The sequence below is a fragment of the Girardinichthys multiradiatus genome, chromosome 5, assembly GCF_021462225.1.
Source record: "Girardinichthys multiradiatus isolate DD_20200921_A chromosome 5, DD_fGirMul_XY1, whole genome shotgun sequence".
In the NCBI taxonomy this organism is placed as follows: Eukaryota; Metazoa; Chordata; class Actinopteri; order Cyprinodontiformes; family Goodeidae; genus Girardinichthys; species Girardinichthys multiradiatus.
In genome coordinates, this window is record NC_061798.1 from 11,356,415 (window position 1) to 11,374,550 (window position 18,136).

The 18,136-nt window shown below is 39.3% G+C and overlaps 1 protein-coding gene across 4 annotated transcripts in view; it reads left to right on the forward strand.

Annotated features, from left to right (window-relative positions):
* Positions 1–18,136, forward strand: part of LOC124868410 (rab11 family-interacting protein 4B-like) — a 64,203-nt gene that overhangs the window by 9,028 nt on the left and 37,039 nt on the right. Inside the window, exon 1 of one of the 4 annotated variants that reach the window (XM_047365644.1) lies at positions 15,890–16,295. The exons of 1 other annotated variant lie outside the window; for it this stretch is intronic. In XM_047365644.1, coding sequence (XP_047221600.1) covers positions 16,218–16,295 — 78 coding nt within the window. In that variant the 5' untranslated portion in view covers positions 15,890–16,217. Of the gene's footprint in view, positions 1–15,889; positions 16,296–16,725; positions 16,744–18,136 lie in introns of those variants that run through there. 2 more of the 4 variants (XM_047365647.1, XM_047365646.1) reach the window with 2 other exon arrangements.

An 18,136-nucleotide genomic window follows, 5' to 3' on the forward strand; every position in this document is an offset into this window, starting at 1 on the left:
TGTGATAACACTCACAGGACACTGTACCAACAGGTGTAAAGCCATGAAATACTGTATCAACATTTGTAACATGGAAAAAAGGCAGATGCCTCGTATCTGTTTCTCTCGTTACTAATTTAGCCAAAATGTTTGTGTGGGAAGGAGTTTATTTGGAATGTAAAAATAAATTGATGAATTAAATAAAAGTCAGAAGTAAAGAAGAGGGTGGTATAAAAATACATGACCTGAATATGTTACAGGGCCCTATGCAGCCATTAGGACAGACCCTCCATCTTATTACAACATCTATGTTGTAACTGTGAACCAGAAGCTTCTAGTAACCAGTTTACGGTAGGCCTGAAACCATTATGTCCATTCATCTTCCCATCAACTCTTACCAGCTTCACTGTGAGATTGGAACAGCTTTATATATACAAATGTGAAATAGTACGCACATAGACTCTATTTACTAATAGGATGATTACTTAAGACACTTGGCTGATCTGGATTTTAAAGAGGATGAATGCATATTTACATACCAGTCTCTTAGATTTTTATAAATATTTAAAAAAACATCTACCCTTTTTCTTCCATTTGCTTTGCTTTGCATTGCTTTGTGTTCGTCTGTCAGGTTACAATCCCATTGGAGCACATCAAAGTTTGTGGTTGTAACGTGGCAAAAACTGGTTAATCCCATTAATAAAAAAACATAGTGTAAAATAATATGAAAACGTATGTCTATGTCGCTGCTGTAAACCTTAATTTTATACTCCTCTTTTTAATTGTTGCCCTTCTCAGGTTTTCTCTGGATTTTAATTGCATCAAATAATTGGTAAAGAGATTTATTGCACCTGTGTGTGGAGCTGATTTGGTAAACAGAAACATAGAAAGTCTCTCATATACAGTACTTAACACACACACAAACACACACACACAGAAACACTCAAAGTGGAATCAAAGCAAGGCTGTGCAGTCCTGTCAATGCCAACCAAGGACACAGTAGCATCCAGCTGACATGATTATGCTGGAACTGCACAACTATAAAGGAGGACTGCTAATGAACTAAAATAATGCTCATTCACACTTAGACCATATATTCCTTTGTTTCTCTTTCAATTTTTGTCCAATATACATAAGTAAATCTTGTATAATCTGACCATGTTTTTTAACAGTCTCACCCTAAAGCCTTTCTGTGCATTGATCTACAGGGGTTGGACAATGAAACTGAAACACCTGGGTTTAGACCACAATAATTTATTAGTATGGTGTAGGGCCTCCTTTTGTGGCCAATACAGCATCAATTCGTCTTGGGAATGACATATACAAGTCCTGCACAGTGGTCAGAGGGATTTTAAGCCATTCTTCTTGCAGGATAGTGGCCAGGTCACTACGTGATACTGGTGGAGGAAAACGTTTCCTGACTCGCTCCTCCAAAACACCCCAAAGTGGCTCAATAATATTTAGATCTGGTGACTGTGCAGGCCATGGTAGATGTTCAACTTCACTTTCATGTTCATCAAACCAATCTTTCACCAGTCTGGCTACCAGGCTGGTCCAATTTAGCCATGAAACCTCCCACACTAAAGTGACAGGTGTTTCAGTTTCATTGTCCAACCCCTGTATTTTCTTTATGCTTTATCCTGATATTGTAAGCGCCAGATTCTTAGCGTCATGATACGAAATAACACACATTTTGTCTTCTCATTTCACTTTCTAATAACGAATGCTTTCCATTGCATTTTGAATACCTTGCCTAGTTTAGCAGTGTGTCTGTGTACTTGTTTCACAGATCCTGCTATTTGAGACATTGAAAATCAGAGCTTCAGTATATATATCACATTGTTTTAACTGTTTTAGGGCAACATCTGATTACTGATGTGAGCTCAGTGCATTCTGTTACATCTGTAGCTTTTGGCAGTGTTTGGATAGAGGACTGTATTCAACAGGAGAAAAAATCTGGAGCCAGAGAGGAAGCTGCACATTGTGGTATCATGGCATTTAATTAAGCTGTTCCTTTTCAACTAGTTCTTTATCCCTGGAAGTAACTGTATCCTTATTCCGACTTTGTGAAGACTTTGAGTTTCTTTTTCTGTTTGTGTGGCCACTGAACCAGACTGTCTACCACCGGACAGAGGTCACCTCCTGCCAGGAGCATCTGGAAGAAGGACATGAAGCCCGTGCCATTAGGCATGCATTTACATAGCTGGAAATTTCCATGTTACTATTAGAAATATGCACTAATTTACAGGCCCTGCTCTGGACTCTGTCCTGGTTTTGTGCAGTTACTGTAGTTTGTTACAGCCATGATTGATCCCTCTTTGATAAGAACATAAAATACCTGATAGAGATGCACCGATCAGAGATTTGGTGGCCAATTTCCGATGTCCGATTTTTGCAAAGCTTGGAACTGCCAATACCGGTTTTAGCTGATTTAGATATTTCTATAAAAGCTGTTTCTAAATGTTTTATCATATTTTTTGTGGCCTTCCAGCTGTGAGCGGTTACTTATTGTTTATGTCATGAGCAGCAGAAGTGAGGTGTGGTATTTGACCAGTCGCTTTAAGACCGGGTTTGACTGTTTAAAAACAAGGACCAAAGGATTATGGATTTCGCAGTTTAAACTATCTTTGGCATCCTACTGGGGTTGGACAATGAAACTGAAACACCTGTCATTTTAGTGTGGGAGGTTTCATGGCTAAATTGGACCAGCCTGGTAGCCAGTCTTCATTGATTGCACATCGCACCAGTAAGAGCAGAGTGTGAAGGTTCAATTAGCAGGTTAAGATCACAGTTTTGCTCAAAATATTGAAATGCACACAACATTATGGGTGACATACCAGAGTTCAAAAGACGACAAATTGTTGGTGCACATCTTGCTGGCGCATCTGTGACCAAGACAGCAATTCTTTGTGATGTATCAAGAGCCACGGTATCCAGGGTAATGTCAGCATACCACCAAGAAGGACGAACCACATCCAACAGGATTAACTGTGGACACAAGAGGAAGCTGACTGAAAGGGATGTTCGGGTGCTAACCCGGATTGTATCCAAAAAACAAAACTACGGCTGCCCACATCACAGCAGAATTAAATGTGCACCTCAACCCTCCTGTTTCCACCAGAACTGTCCGTCGGGAGCTCCACAGGGTCAATATACACGGCCGGGCTGCTATAGCCAAACCTTTGGTCACTCATGCCAATGCCAAACGATGGTTTCAATGGTGCAAGGAGCGCAAATCTTGGGCTGTGGACAATGTGAAACATGTATTGTTCTCTGATGACTCCACCTTTACTGTTTTTCCCCACATCCGGGAGAGTTATGGTGTAGAGAAGCGTACCACCCAGACTGTTGCATGCCCAGACTGTTGCATGCCCAGAGTGAAGCATGGGGGTGGATCAGTGATGGTTTGGGCTGCCATATCATGGCATTCTCTTGGCCCAATACTTGTGCTAGATGGGCACGTCACTGCCAAGGACTACCGAACCATTCTTGAGGACCATGTGCATCCAATGGTTCAAACATTGTATCCTGAAGGCGGTGCCGTGTATCAGGATGACAATGCACCAATACACACAGCAAGACTGGTGAAAGATTGGTTTGATGAACATGAAATGAAGTTGAACATCTCCCATGGCCTTCATAGTCACCAGATCGAAATATTATTGAGCCACTTTGGGGTGTTTTGGAGGAGCGAGTCAGGAAATGTTTTCCTCCACCAGTATTACGTAGTGACCTGGCCACTATCCTGCAAGAAGAATGGCTTAAAATCCCTCTGACCACTGTGCAGGACTTGTATATGTCATTCCCAAGATGAATTGACGCTGTATTGGCCGCAAAAGGAGGCCCTACACCATACTAATAAATTATTGTGGTCTAAAACCAGGTGTTTCAGTTTCATTGTCCAACCCCTGTATATTAGCAATTAGCATGATTAGCACAGTTAGAATTGTTAACTGTAAACATCAGTCTGTGTGTATTCTCTAAATCATGTAGACCAATACCTTAATGATGAGATTATAACAAAGGCTCCCAACATTTCCAAGCCCAGGATGTTTCATGACAGGCAGAAATTGAAGCAGAAGTTAAAATAACAAACACAATATGACGGTAGTGAAGTTGTAGCAAAACCATAATTTCGATGTAGTATAGCCTTGCTGTTAACTGCTGATTTCAGCGCCGGGTCATATTGTCCATTTGCTAAATCAACAAAATGTTCCCAAGAGAGGTACAAATTGATATCTTGTGGCAGAGTGGCAGACAGACTATCTTTGTACCAAAAACGTAAATAGACCAAAACTGCAAAAGATCGAAATGACAGACAACCAAAATGGCCAGCTACCTATACACCTATCGTGCTTTCTCTGACTCACCCACACAGATAGTAGAAGACTTTAAGTCTTATTCCTTCGGTGACAACTTCCACACAGAAAAAACTTCCAGTTGTCGTCAGCAGAGGAGTTTTTTTGGTACATATCTTGTTTTTGATCTCACTCGGTCTTGACCTGATATATCATGTACATCATTTTATTGTTTTTGGTTTTTTTTAAAAGCTACAAAAATGGTGCATAATGCAGTGTAAAAACTTGCTTTTCCTATAGAACCACTTTTATATGATACTTTAATGTAGTGGTCTTGTGTGTGACCACATCTCACAGTTTTGTTAAGTAACTTTATATTGTTTACATAATTTCATCTGCCTTTATGAGTTTAAATTGGTTTAATTTGAATTGGTTGGAGGCGTAGCAATCTTTTCTATATGAAAACCTGCATCAAATTACATTGATTATTACATTTAGTACATTATTGCTTGAATATTTTTTAGAAAACATACCGTATTTTCCGCACTATAAGGCGCACTTAAAAACCATTAATTTTCTCAAAAAATGACAGTGCGCCTTGTAATCCGGAGCGCCTTATATATGGATCAATTGGTTAATTGGTTGATCCATACTGGTTGTACACGGCGCTCTGTCAAAATGTTTCAGTACGACTGGTAAACTACAAAGCCGCACCGCTTGCAGCATTACGGCTACCGTAGTCAGGGGTGTCGCCGAAGTAATAGCGGTAAACACCTGTACTGTGCTTACTCCTAGTCCAACACTACTTGTGTGTGTATAACGACCCCAAAATTGCACCTTTCAAGAGACACGCTTACGATGCTGAGTTCAAACTCAAGGCTGTCAGCTACGCAGTCGAACATGGGAATAGAGCAGCAGCGAGAGAATTCAACAGTTAACGCTACTATATTGTGAATGTACTAACGTTTGATTTAGTGCATCAAACTGTTTCTTTTACGTGTTTACTGAATCGGGGAAAAGTTCCCTTTCACGTTTTAACTAACGTTTGATTTCAACTTCATAGACTCCAATGCATTCCTAACATGTGGTTGGCTCTATTCAATAGGATTCTATGTAGAGGAGACCTTACCATGAGAGTGAATGGAGTTATCAGAACGCTGGTTTGTAGTGTATTAATAAAGTTTGACTGACTGACTTATCTGACTGTTTTGTTGACATTCTCTTTAGCACAGCTCCATCTAGTGGATGCATAACGCAACCCCAGTCAAACGTTTGACTGCAGTAGCTTCTATTCTATGCGCCTTATAATCCGGTGCGCCCTATATATGAAAAAAGTTCTAAAATAGGCCATTCATTGAAGGTGCGCCTTATAATCCGGTGCGCCTTATAGTGCAGAAAATACGGTAATTTAAAAATAAGCAAAAGAGCAACAATAAAACTTATTTCGAAGAGATTTATTTAACCACATGGTTGCTTTTACGCGGTTTGTATCATCATAGACCGGACTGGGTTGTCATTGTTGCTGAAACGACACCTTTCTGCAGCTGGTTTAAGGATTCCCCAATCATTTGGAGGAAGACGTGTTAATGACATAAAGTTAGCAGCATAATTTCACAGATGGCCTCAACCTAGGAGTTACAACATCTCCATAAAGAAAGATTAAGTTTGTGTCCACAGTTTCAACAGGATGAGACATAGTAAAACCCAAAACCCTCACAGGTGGCACCAATTCTTTGTGTTCCCATGAATAAGAAGTGTGAACTAATGACAGCAATGGTAAACAGGTTGCAAATTTCCCATGTAACCACCAAAAGGTCTTTAAAATCTAATACTGCTGCAGTGCTTTTGTGGAGTTCAAATGTTTGTGCTTTGCTGATCATCTGTTGTTGTTTTTTTGGTCTGTGTGTTTGTCTCTTTGTTGGAACACATTCATGCTTTAAATTGGCCCCCGGGGTAGTTTATTGACCCTTGTTAAACCTATACTTTATTGAACTACTTGCTTTACTAATTGCATATTTTCTTGTCTTTCCTATTTTCAAGAGGGATTAAGTAATACGCCTAAGTGTCACATAGTGCTTCGCTATCAAAGAATTCAAATAATTTATCAACAAAAAGAAAATGTCAATTGTATTTATATAGACAGGCTTTAAACTTCATTAAAACAGGCATTAGGCCTAACATGCAGGTAGGGTCACCATTATTTAGACATTATTACAAGATGGGGAACAGATTGCAAACACTAGTGTGAGCTGGATTTGCATTATTTTCCTGTACTCAATCATATTTTCCACTTTTAACCCTTAACCACTAACACTGCACTACTTGAAATGTGGAGGCTGAATATGTTATTCTTCCAGTCACATGAATGCTATCACACTATTCCCTTGGCGCTGACTTGTTTCTTGTCTTTCACAGCGAAGCAATGTACCCAACTATCCCAATGAACAAAATGATTTCTCAGACCAGCAAAGCTTCAGTTTGTTGCTGCATAGCCTTGTTTTAATCCTCACATTGACAAATTTGCAGCTAGGCAGTGACCTGTTCAACAAATGTTGTGGTGCATTGTCTTCTGGTACCTTCTGTTAGAACATACAGAATTATTTTTCAGGAAGTTCAACAAGAGTAGCTCTTTTTAGGATCGAATAACTTGCCCAGCATCAGAGACTGCCAATGATCCTGTCTCCACGTCACCAGCTTTTCTTTCATGGTCTACTTATCAGAGCAGAAACATCCCACAAAAGGCTACAGTTGTGAGGTTGCTTTAATACATGCAACTGTTGTCAGTTTACTAAACGTCCAAGTTTTTTAAACTTTAAAGAAAGTTTGCTGAATTGCTAACAAATAACAGTTATGGAGGCAATTTATTGTTTCACTTTATAGTGGTCATAATTTTTCTGCTAACTGATGTATTTTCTTTGAGACTTGGTTAAACGCTTGGATAAAATTAAACTGAATTCCCAGCATGTGGGCAGAAATCGATACATCCACCATTGTGAGAGTTTTCCCTGCAGGCAGTACTGACCCAGTAGCTGATTTAACTCATATTACAGTCAAATAGTTGCCAATAAATTGACATGTCATGCCGCAGGAAATGCCCCATTTATTAACTGAGGAGCAGTAGGACTCTGTCAGAATGTGTTCTGTGTAACTGGATATTTTGCTACTTGTTTTTTATTATAAATCATGGGAAAAAAAGCAGGATTATACATATCAAAAGAAAAAATGGATGTCCCTATAAGACCTAGCCAGAGATGAAACACCAGAGGCCTATGCTACACAGGGCTTCTGTTTTTGCTACATTTGCCTGTGCCACTGACACGGGTCACAAAGATAAATGCTGTTTGCAAGTTTGAGGAAGTCTCTCCTACTCCACTGTTTACTGTAAAACGTTTGTGGTTTTTGTCATTGTATAAATGACTATGTGCAGCTTTTCGCTTTATCGTGTTTCCTCCAGGGTTTTTGATCAGTGATCTGCTGTTTTTCCATGAAAAGGTGCTCAGCACACTTCAGCAGAAGTACCAAAAATACAATATTTATTACGTAGGGAAATAGTACACCAAATGTCTCTATAGCATTGGATGTTTTCTCATATCTTTCTCATTTCTTTAAATATTGTTCTAAAGTTGCCGGTTCTACTCTGTTATCTATACCTGTTTGAAAGGTTTTCTATGAAGCTCAAAACTCAGACTAACCAGAAAAATCAAGCCGCAGATTTCATCCTTTGGCCATCGCTTGCTGTGTGACTTGATCACTTTCCTCTCTGTTTGACCTCCTTTTTCTTGGCAGCTATATCATTTGAGTTAGTCCTTTCTGCGTGTGAAATCTAGTTAAATATGGAGAGAATGTGGCTATTTGCTATATTTGCTCATGAATGTGTTTATACGTTTAAATTTGACACATTGATTCTGAATTCTGACTCCCTTTCTGTCAATGAAACATGCCTGACAACAGTTTTTATTTTCCACTTTTCTTTGTTAAACAGCTTTAATTAAAAATACGTATTGGGAACCACAGAAAGTACTTCAGGCTATTCAATATTAAAGCATGTTGAATAACCTGAATGTGACAACTAAGGATCTCATATGTTATACAGTATAAAGTGAGGGATGGCAGAAATTTTAATGTACGCTTCAAAAAGTCCTGCAGACCTTTTCAAGCAGCCCCCATTGTGAAATGCTTTGATGATCTACAGCGTTTGAAGGTAGCAACAAACTTCTTAAAGGAGTTGCTGCTTCATATGTTATTCTGGTGACCTGTATGTGACTTTCAGCTTAAAAGTGTCTCCTGAGGTTGCATTCAGATATATGTGGTATTTTATAGAAACATAGCATTAGACCACAAGTGCTCTTCTAATGGTGTTATTCAAGAAAACAGCAATTTTCAAAGAATACTACCTCATTCACATTTCCTTTAAGTGAGCAGTCACTATATAAGGAGCAGAGGCAATGTCACACCATGTAAGAGCACATGTTGTGAAACAGTATTATTTGAAAACAAAGACAAAATGATGAAGGAGTTTACGTTTTGCGAAGTCTTACACATCTTACACTAGTATTTAGGGCAACTAGCATTACTAAAACCACGTTCTTTGTGTGTATACCCTAAGAATGTAGATCCTTTCATTCACTCTGAGAAAGATGGACATACATTTCCAGCAGTCAAACAAGAAAGGTTGAAATGTTAGGATAACACAGATGAGCTTTGCTGTAACACATACAGCCTTCCTGTTGTCTACTGAAGTCAGCCCCGGGTCAGTTCTTTAACTCTTCAGTTGACAAATCATTTCCCATGTATTGATATCATGAAACAACCAAAACTGAAAAATTACAAAATTGCGAAGACATTAAACAGCTAGAAGCATAGAAAATATTTTCCTTTTGAATAGCGTCTTACGTCATTCATGGTTCCTCTCACTATTATTATTTGAAACACCTTACTGATGCTGAAAATAGCTCAATAACTTTGAGCTTTGTCCCGCTCGTAAAAACGTCCACAAGAGTGTTGCTGTGAGTGTGACCTAGCAGCCTTAAGATCACAAGCGTTATCTCAGTGCATTTACGCCAAACTTAAATGTCTGGAACAACAGTATAGAAGATTGTTCATTATCTACAAGGCAGTGCACTTCCAGTCTAGTTTCCCATCTATCAAACCCTTACTTCTATCAAATCTCACATTGTTATTCTAATTTTCCCAGTACCTAGCAATGAATGTAGTCTGTTTTGTCTTGAACCCAAAATGTTCCCCTTGCTGGAACCTCTGTGGTGAAGCTTTAAATCAATGTAAATCTGCTACAGCAAAATCACACATATGAAAACTACAGGAAAATGTAAGGACAGAAAACAGATTATGCTCAAACATAATAAAAAAAATCTATTATGTTATCAGTATAACAAAAAATATATAAGATTCAGTTTCCCACTGAACATCTAATTGAAGGGGGTTTGCAAAAAGATGGGGGAACTGCAGCAGCAGGCCTGCATCTTTTTATTTTATTTTCTGCCTAGGCCAGCTTTAACACTTTCTGAAAGCATGTGTCAAAACAAGCTGGCTAATCCAGAATTATGGATTCTCATATGAATGAGACAGGTAGGCATGAACAGAATAGTAAACGGGCTCTTTGGGAAGGAGGAAGGGGGCCAACCCTCTTACAAATTGCAAGTAAACAAACAGTGGCAGGCCAGTGGCTGAGCCACAGCCAACTTCTTCGAGAAGTGAGGACGAAACAGTTCAAAAGAGGAAGAAATGCGAGGGGTGCATTCCTTTCCACATAATTAGCTTTCATTGCCTTTGCTAGTATAATATATCTTTCTTCTCAGGATGTTTTCCTCACCGTTCTATCACCATGAGACGTCCTGCATGCAGAACTAAAAATCCCTCGACAAAGACAGGAGCAAAGTACAAGTCATGAAATCCACAGCTAAAACATCTCAGCAAGGAAGTAAGTAGGAGATGGTGAGATGATAAGATCCCTGACATTTCCTTTTAACTAGCTGGGTTTTATTTTGGCTCAGCTGCTGTCAGCTGCTGCCAAGGGTTGTTGAGTCCACTAACAAAGCGGTAAGACCTTAGTTTTACCTTGCATATAAGCATTAACTAAAATGCAGATAGATTCCAGATTCCCTTTTAAATAAAGAACAACTTAGCTTGGCTGAAAGAAAGTTTTACAAGAAAGTTCAATTTTATGTTTAATGCTACAATGAGCCTATACGAAAACCAAAAATAATTAGGTTTCTACAGCATATAAAACAGTTCCTTCATATGTTGGCAGAATAATACCAATATTACAGCTCCTAGCTTACAATTTCATTTTATTGTTTGTCTACTTGATTGTAGATAATCCAAGACATAAAAACCCCTCAAAATAATCAGGTAACCTCAGTCTGCATATATATGATTTTCACATCAAATGAAGCTGGTTGACATTTTGTTTTTGTAAATTCAGCTCAAAACCTGATATTAATATTTGTGTAAATAATACTTTTCCCTTCCAAAAAAATAGAAATCTTTCTAGAAAAAAAGAAACACCAGTTCCAGAAAACACCAAAATAGTAGGAAGCGATAACAATAACGCTTCTAACACATTTTCCATTAAGTAATTTCTTCCTAAAAATCTAACTTTCCTGCACATGACTGAGGTTCATTATGAAGGCAGTAAAGAGGCAAGTCAGACTTAGGGTGTATTCACACTTGCCACTTTTGGTCCGCTTTAAACGGACCAGAGTTCGTTTCCCTTCTTGGTCCGGACCTTTTGTGCAGGTGTGAATATGCTCAAGCGAACCCTGGTCCGGACCAAACAACCGGACCGAGACCCACTTTTTGAGGTGGTCTCGGTCCGCTTCCAAACGGACTCTGGTGCAGTTCGCTTATGGTCTGAATACAACCGGCCCCGATCCGAACCGACTACAAAAAGCGTACGTCTCTTTGGACATAAAAAGCCACCGTAGCCGGTAGCAAAGGTGTGTGTTGTAAGGTAATCATACCTAATAAGCTGTGTGTTGCTTAGCAACGCTACTGGCTTGTTGTGGGACAAGGGACGTAGAGAACGTCGGCGTTCAGCACGCATTATCTGACGTGGTTCCAACATTATAAATAAAACGTCTCAAAGTCTGTGTTGAATGAGCTGCTCTTCACCCTCACAATAATATTGCAGCTGTAATAATGGCATAAATATGCAGAACAGAGGTGCTGCACAGCACGTCTACAGATGTTTTCCTACATTTCCGGGTCTGTGTTCTGTCCCGCCCCCGTCATTTCTGTCCAATGGGAAGAATGATTGTCACCCGCGTGGCTTTGTTTACAAGTAATAGTTCACTTGCAAAAAGTACAATGTGAAAACAAACGGCACCAAATGAAAAAAAAAAAAGTTAGCTTTTGGTCCGGACCAAACAAGCGGACCAAAGGACTTTCCTGGTGTGAATACACCCTTAAAAATAAAATGCACATGCTCCCAAATTCAGTGTTAGATATGATAGTCTTAAGAAACATATTTCTGTAAAGAGTCAGTAATATATGTTTATGCTTTTTACAACTTCTGCAAGTGTGTGCATCAGGGTGTTGTGTTCAAACACTATAAATATATGTGAGAACAGTTGAATTTTTACTGCTGCACTGAATGCTGACGTGCCCATTTTTACATTAATAACCCAGATCTTTGTGTTTGGAGGCTTTTTAACCAGTGTAGAAATATACATTATATGAATGACGTTGAACTGATTGTTGAAATATGTCTTTCTTCCTTCTTCTAGTGTTCATCTAAGTCCTTTATTTCTCTTGTGGTTTTGACGGGTAAGAAACTTTTTCAAAATTTTATTCCATTATAATACAATCCAAAAAAAAAAAAAAAAAACACCCAGATAGTCCATCTTTTAAACCCACATCTCTGTACAATGTATCTCACACAAGCCTTTTACATCAATGTCTGACCCAACCCAAAAGTAAATAATGTAGTGTAGATTTCCTGCCAATAATTTAGGAAAACTACTATAGATTCTTAATAATGTTTTAGTAGCATGTTGGTATGTTTTAAAAAAAAAAAAACATTTGCCTTGCTAGTCATCATGTTCTCTTCACTATTTTATTGACCAAACTGACCATGAATCTGTCTATGTTCATCCTGTAAGATTTATGGATTACAAACATATAATCCACAAATCTGCATACACCAAAACACACTTTTAAATCTCTCTTTAACTGACCTTGAATGGATGAGCCTTCCAATTTTTTGTCATAAGCTGTGAATATAAATAGGCATTCTCCATATACGTAGATCTTCAAATCCAAATTGCCATTTAAAGGACTGGCTAAACAGAACAAGCTGAATCAGGATGCTTCATGTAGAAGTTTCTGTGTGACTTTAAGCTGTTCTGGTGCCCCTAACTTGGATAAGAGCATTTGATAAAGTATGCACAATATGAGCAGCGTGATTAAAACTATATGGACATGAATAAAGGTAGAAGGGTATACTGAAATTCCATGTGGAGCTAAGACCTAACAGAAAAAAATTTAAATATGGATAATTTTGGAGATCCAGTCACTAAATTTTCCTACATGCACAAAGAAAACAGTTAACTCAGTGAGCCATCAGAGTTTCCATTTGTTTTATGACACATCAAATTCTAAGACTACATATAGTTTTCTGGTTTAACTGTTCATGTTTAGTCCAACAAATATTCCAAGAAGAAGTATGGTTAGTTAAAAATCATATGACTCACTAATTATCCACATGCATGTAAATTCTGAAAGATTTATTATAAAGACTGATCTCATGTTGGTATAGCCTGAGTTTTTTTTAACCAAGACTCCAATAATGTTCAGTTTAATGTTTTTAACTTCCCTAATTATACATAAGAAAATCATCAAGGGAGATTTTTATTCTTTTTTCTGTCAATAGGTTGTGTTTTCTGACCTTTTAAATTAAACTCTAATTAGCCACACAGCTTGGAACTCGGAGCATGAACTGGGTCTGGAGATCTTTATTAAGGCGTTCAGCACTAACATTAATAATAATAACATTATTATTAAAGTTATTTATTGTCTAAATAGTTGATGGAAAAAGAGCAACAGAGTACGGCCTCTCACCTTTTCTGTAATGCATAATTTCTCACTTTTGGGCAAGTTGCAAGATTGCACAAATAAAGGCCTAGAGTTAATTTTGTTAAGGGATGCTGGGTATAAAAATATTTTTTACAAACAAAAACCTGGAAAGTGTTACATGCACTTACCATCTTTTTAATGGAATACCCTTAAATGAAAATATCAGAAGTCACCTAATTAGTAAGTATTTACGCAGGGGGCCTTAAGACATATGCATACCACAATTCTGAGAATTTTATTTGTAAAAAATTTAAAAAGATGGGCCTATATATTTATTATTTCACTTAACAACTATACACAACTTTGTGTCGGCTTATCTTGTAAAATCCCAATGACACACACAACAACTTGTGGTTGTAACATAACAAATGTTAAAGGGGTGTGACTGTGTTTACAAGGCACTCTACAAAATCGTTAGTTATAAGTCCTTTTATTTAAGAGCCAGGATACAAAATGATACAAACACTTTACAATTTTGAACTAATTTGTGTCGATCTCTCACATAAAATCCACCACAAAAAATACATGAAGGTTTATTGTAGGCCTATTAAGGTGACAAAGCAAGGGCATAACTTTGGGTCTAGCATTGGGGGGGTTAAATTTCAGGCATATTTGGCATTCCTGTTTTAGAAATATAATTCAAATGCTTTTAATTAACTTTCTTGTTTTCTTTCTATTTACTCTGAAGTTTTTCTGTTCCACATCAGTTCAGCAATTAATAAAAGGTTTACTTTTACTTAATCTTTTTTCTAACACAGATCCAAATATTTAAAATTTTTAGAGTACCCTCATATTCCTGAACGCTGCAAGGTAAAGGATCAGATATTTTTTACATCATGATGCAGATCCAGCTAGAAGCTCACAGCGAGGATTCCTACTGTTTTCTATCACGGCCAGACCATTTAACTTTACTTGTGGCTCAGGTGAAAGTCTCTCATCATGACCCCGATGATGCTCAATAGTGAACCTCCACATCATGTCTTGCTGGGTGAATCAGTGATTAGCGCTAGCTTACAATTAGCCCATTCTGAGCCAGCTCTCAGGTTTAACGCTAACTTCAGTCTGGGTTAAGCCGCTCTTCTTCCACCTGTTCCTGGGCGAATACACCTACCAGGCTCCCTCTTTCTGGTTGGCTCTGCGGCTGCTCTGAAATCAGCCGTCTCCCCTATTGTAGCCCTGTTTGATGTGCTCAGTATAACTTTTCGGGTGATTAATGAGGCAGGCCAACGCTCCTGGACCGAACAGCCGTTCTGGACTTCTCCAGAATGAACAAATTGCCAGTCCTCCTGAGCCTGTGCTCACAGTTGCGCAGTCGAGGTACTGTGTGTGCGCGAATAACCACTTTTTGTCTTCTTTTCCCTTAGATTCATTTTCAGGTTAGGTACAGCGGGAAGTTATTATATGGAACACAATCGAAACAAATCTGATTGTTTTTTAAAAATGTGAAGTCTGTCATTTTGGGGCTTAATGTATCTTTTGAACAGACATAAACTCCTAAATGTCTTCTTTCATGAGATTTGGGGCTGTTCTGAAAACATCTAGAGCTTCAGCCCCAGAGGTCTAGGTGGCGGGTCTAACGAAGCACCAGGGTACCACCGTATTTCGGAGCTAGTCTACATGCACCGCCATGTGTCTGCATGTACAGGCGTCTGCGAGCGGCATAGAGAAAACTAACCTAACAATACATATATATTTACCTTATTTTGATTTTTGCGCTTTTTACAAGGGGTTGTTGTTGACCAACAGTAAAAAATTGTTGTCTGTGCGCTTTTTTGAGAGTACTACCACTCTCAAAAGTGACTGAATCAAAAGTACAGCAAACTGTGAATGCTTGGTGGAGAAAGCGGGTTGGGTGATACCAAGTTTCTGGGAGGAGGAGGAGGGTTACATCACCAGTTGATGATGCTATTTTGCTGGCAAATGAAAATAAAAGGAAATAAACAAGTTATTCATACAGGATATATTTGTAAATCGGAATGATGTTATTTTATTGGGGGGGTTATATTGACTGGATCAGATTTTTTGGGGGGGGTTATAACCCCCCTAACCCCCCCTGCAAATTACGCCCTTGTGTCAAAGTATGACAAAGTTCAGCGGATGGTATGAGTAGTTTTGAAAGGCTTTTAAGTTTTATTGTGGTGTAAAATGACTGTCATAAACCTTTGACCACTTTCCATTACCTGCCTCTATTTAGATCTTTTCCCATTTTGTGTGATCGACGCTGTGGAATCTGCTGCATCACTGTAGACTCTCTGTTTCTCGCCCACCCATCACCTCCCCCCCACGGCCCACACAGGCACTGGCCTTTTCTCTATCCGAGCCAGACATAAAGCCGGACAGGCAGGGCCTGCTATGCAAATATAGCCTGAGTAGGCGGCAGCCCCTGAGCAGAGTGTGCAGCAATGTGAGAACCCTCACAGGCCCCGCCCACATCAGCCAGTTGCTAGGCAACCACCTGCAAAAGGGGGAGGAAGTGGAGGGGAGGGGAGGGGCCATCATTTCAACAACTGTTGCCTGATCTCAGCGCTCACTGTGTGAATGCAAGTCAGCAGGCGAGAGGAAGTGTGTGAGGGTGATAGGTGCAGAGTGTGTGTGGTGTGTGTGAAACAGAGAAAGGCAGTTGCACTCTGTGTCCGTGCAGAAACGAAAACGAGGCAGCCGGTGCAGTGTTTTTACGTCCTGCACCCCTCCTCTGCCTCTCTGAAGACTATACCACCACCGGGGACTCACTCTGTGGACTATTCCGACTGCTTCCCACTCCGCTGGCCTATGAAGGGAACACCTGTGTGTGTCTAGAGAGAGTCGAGACGTCTCGGCGGACTTAGCCCTTGAGAGCGGGGCGGGTGGATGACTACAGTGGATGAGGGTTTGGCCGGTGGAAGGAGGGAGACTGCTGAACATGGGCTCCCCTCTGTAGTTAACGGGGTAAGGCACCTGAATGCACCCAGCCTGCTGAAACGTGGGGTGATGAAATATTACTTGACAGAATGGGAACAAAACACAGAATCAGGTCATTAGAGGGGGCTTTAGCAGAAACACGAGCAAAGCAGTGACTGTTGGGGGGAGACTGTTGAGTTAAAGGGGGGCAGTGGGTCCATTGTGGCCACAATGTGTGTTTAAATGTGGCTGCTAAACATTGTTGACCCTGCCCCACAGCCTGCCCCTCCTTGCTCAGCTGTTGGTGTTTCATCGCTCTCACAGCCTAATATACCTTTTCAGTCCACTCACTTTTCATCAGTCTTCTTTCCTCAGTCGCTTCTTGTTGTTTTCTCTCATCCTCTCCTGTTCTGTTTCACTTGGCGGTTCAGCATCATCGCTGATGGTAATGGGATTATTTGAAAATTAGTGTTGCTGGGAACCACAGGGAAGGATGGTGAGTGATTAGAAGACATGTGGCAGGTTTGGGACCCCATGTAAAGGTAGATTATTTGTGAAAGAAAGAAGAGAGAGGAATGAATGTGATAACAGCAGGTCTATTGGCTTTAAAAACAATATGCTTCATATAAACGTGACTTTGCAGTTTGGATTTTGTGCATTTGTATGTCTAAATATGAGATAGAGATTTAAAGCCTTTGACATTTATTTTCAAAAGCAACCTACAGTTTCAGAGTAGATGAGTGTTTGGCTGTTTGTGAACTAGCAGCAAAACCAAAGGTATAAACACCTGCTTGTCCCTTAGAGAGTGTCCCAGTGATGCTGTTTCTAAACTTAGAGTAAAACTATAGCAGATTAGAGCTCAAATATACTGTTTTGCATCTATATTTACGTGTTTCCAATTTATTTTCTACCTAACAATCATAGATATGGAATGTTCATTGACTTAGCAATGAAATTGATCTGACCATGTGTCAGAACATCTTAAAGATATTACCCAGTGGTGTATTTCTTTCCAAAACACAAAGATTTTTAAAAAACGCACAGACGAACCCCCACCCTCCCGATGTTTCTGCTTTTTTTAATTTAGTTTAATGACATCACAAGGGGCTCTCTGATTTGTTTCTGTGAATGTTTGCCACTCGAGTAAATGTTGTAGGTGTAGTACAACTGGACCCATTAAAAGTCTTTCTGCCTGGGGATAATTTTTGGACAAAGCATCAGGCGATGCGGTAATTCCGCAGAAAACATTATCCTGTTCCTCCTTCCATAATACCTTTTGTTTTGTTGTTGCCAAAATCTACAGAATATTCTTATTATTAATATATATCACAAACAAACTGTTTGAAGGAGAAACTTGATTAAAAATCTAAGAATGCTGAGGAATAAACAAGAAAAATACAATATGATGTACTCAGAGGAACTCTCATCAATTGCCCATGCCTTATATGATGTCATCAGTGGCTTGTGTTAAGTTTAATTGATTGATTGAACAGTAAAACTTGGCTAGTAGCTTTAAAACAAGTTGAAGTATGCTTTAATAAACAGCATAAACAGCAGTAAGGACAACATATTGCTCCTTCTTCAACAACATTCAAGCATTGTCCTTTCATCCGCATAGCTGAGCCTTATATTTGTATTGTCAATTGCAACATGTGACGTCAGACAGCGCTGTCACTTTGAATACAGCAAGTCTGTGACTGACGATTACATAATGGGATTGGTCTCCCTCACCAGAGCAGAAGATTTGCTGGTGATTGCTTCAGGCTTGAAACAGTCCTAGGCATGTTGTCTATGAAAAATGATTTACTCTGCGTCTTTGCCTCGATTGATTTCAAAATAATTTGATTTTGTCTTCTTAAACAGGGCTGGTGTCTTTGTTAGTGTACAGT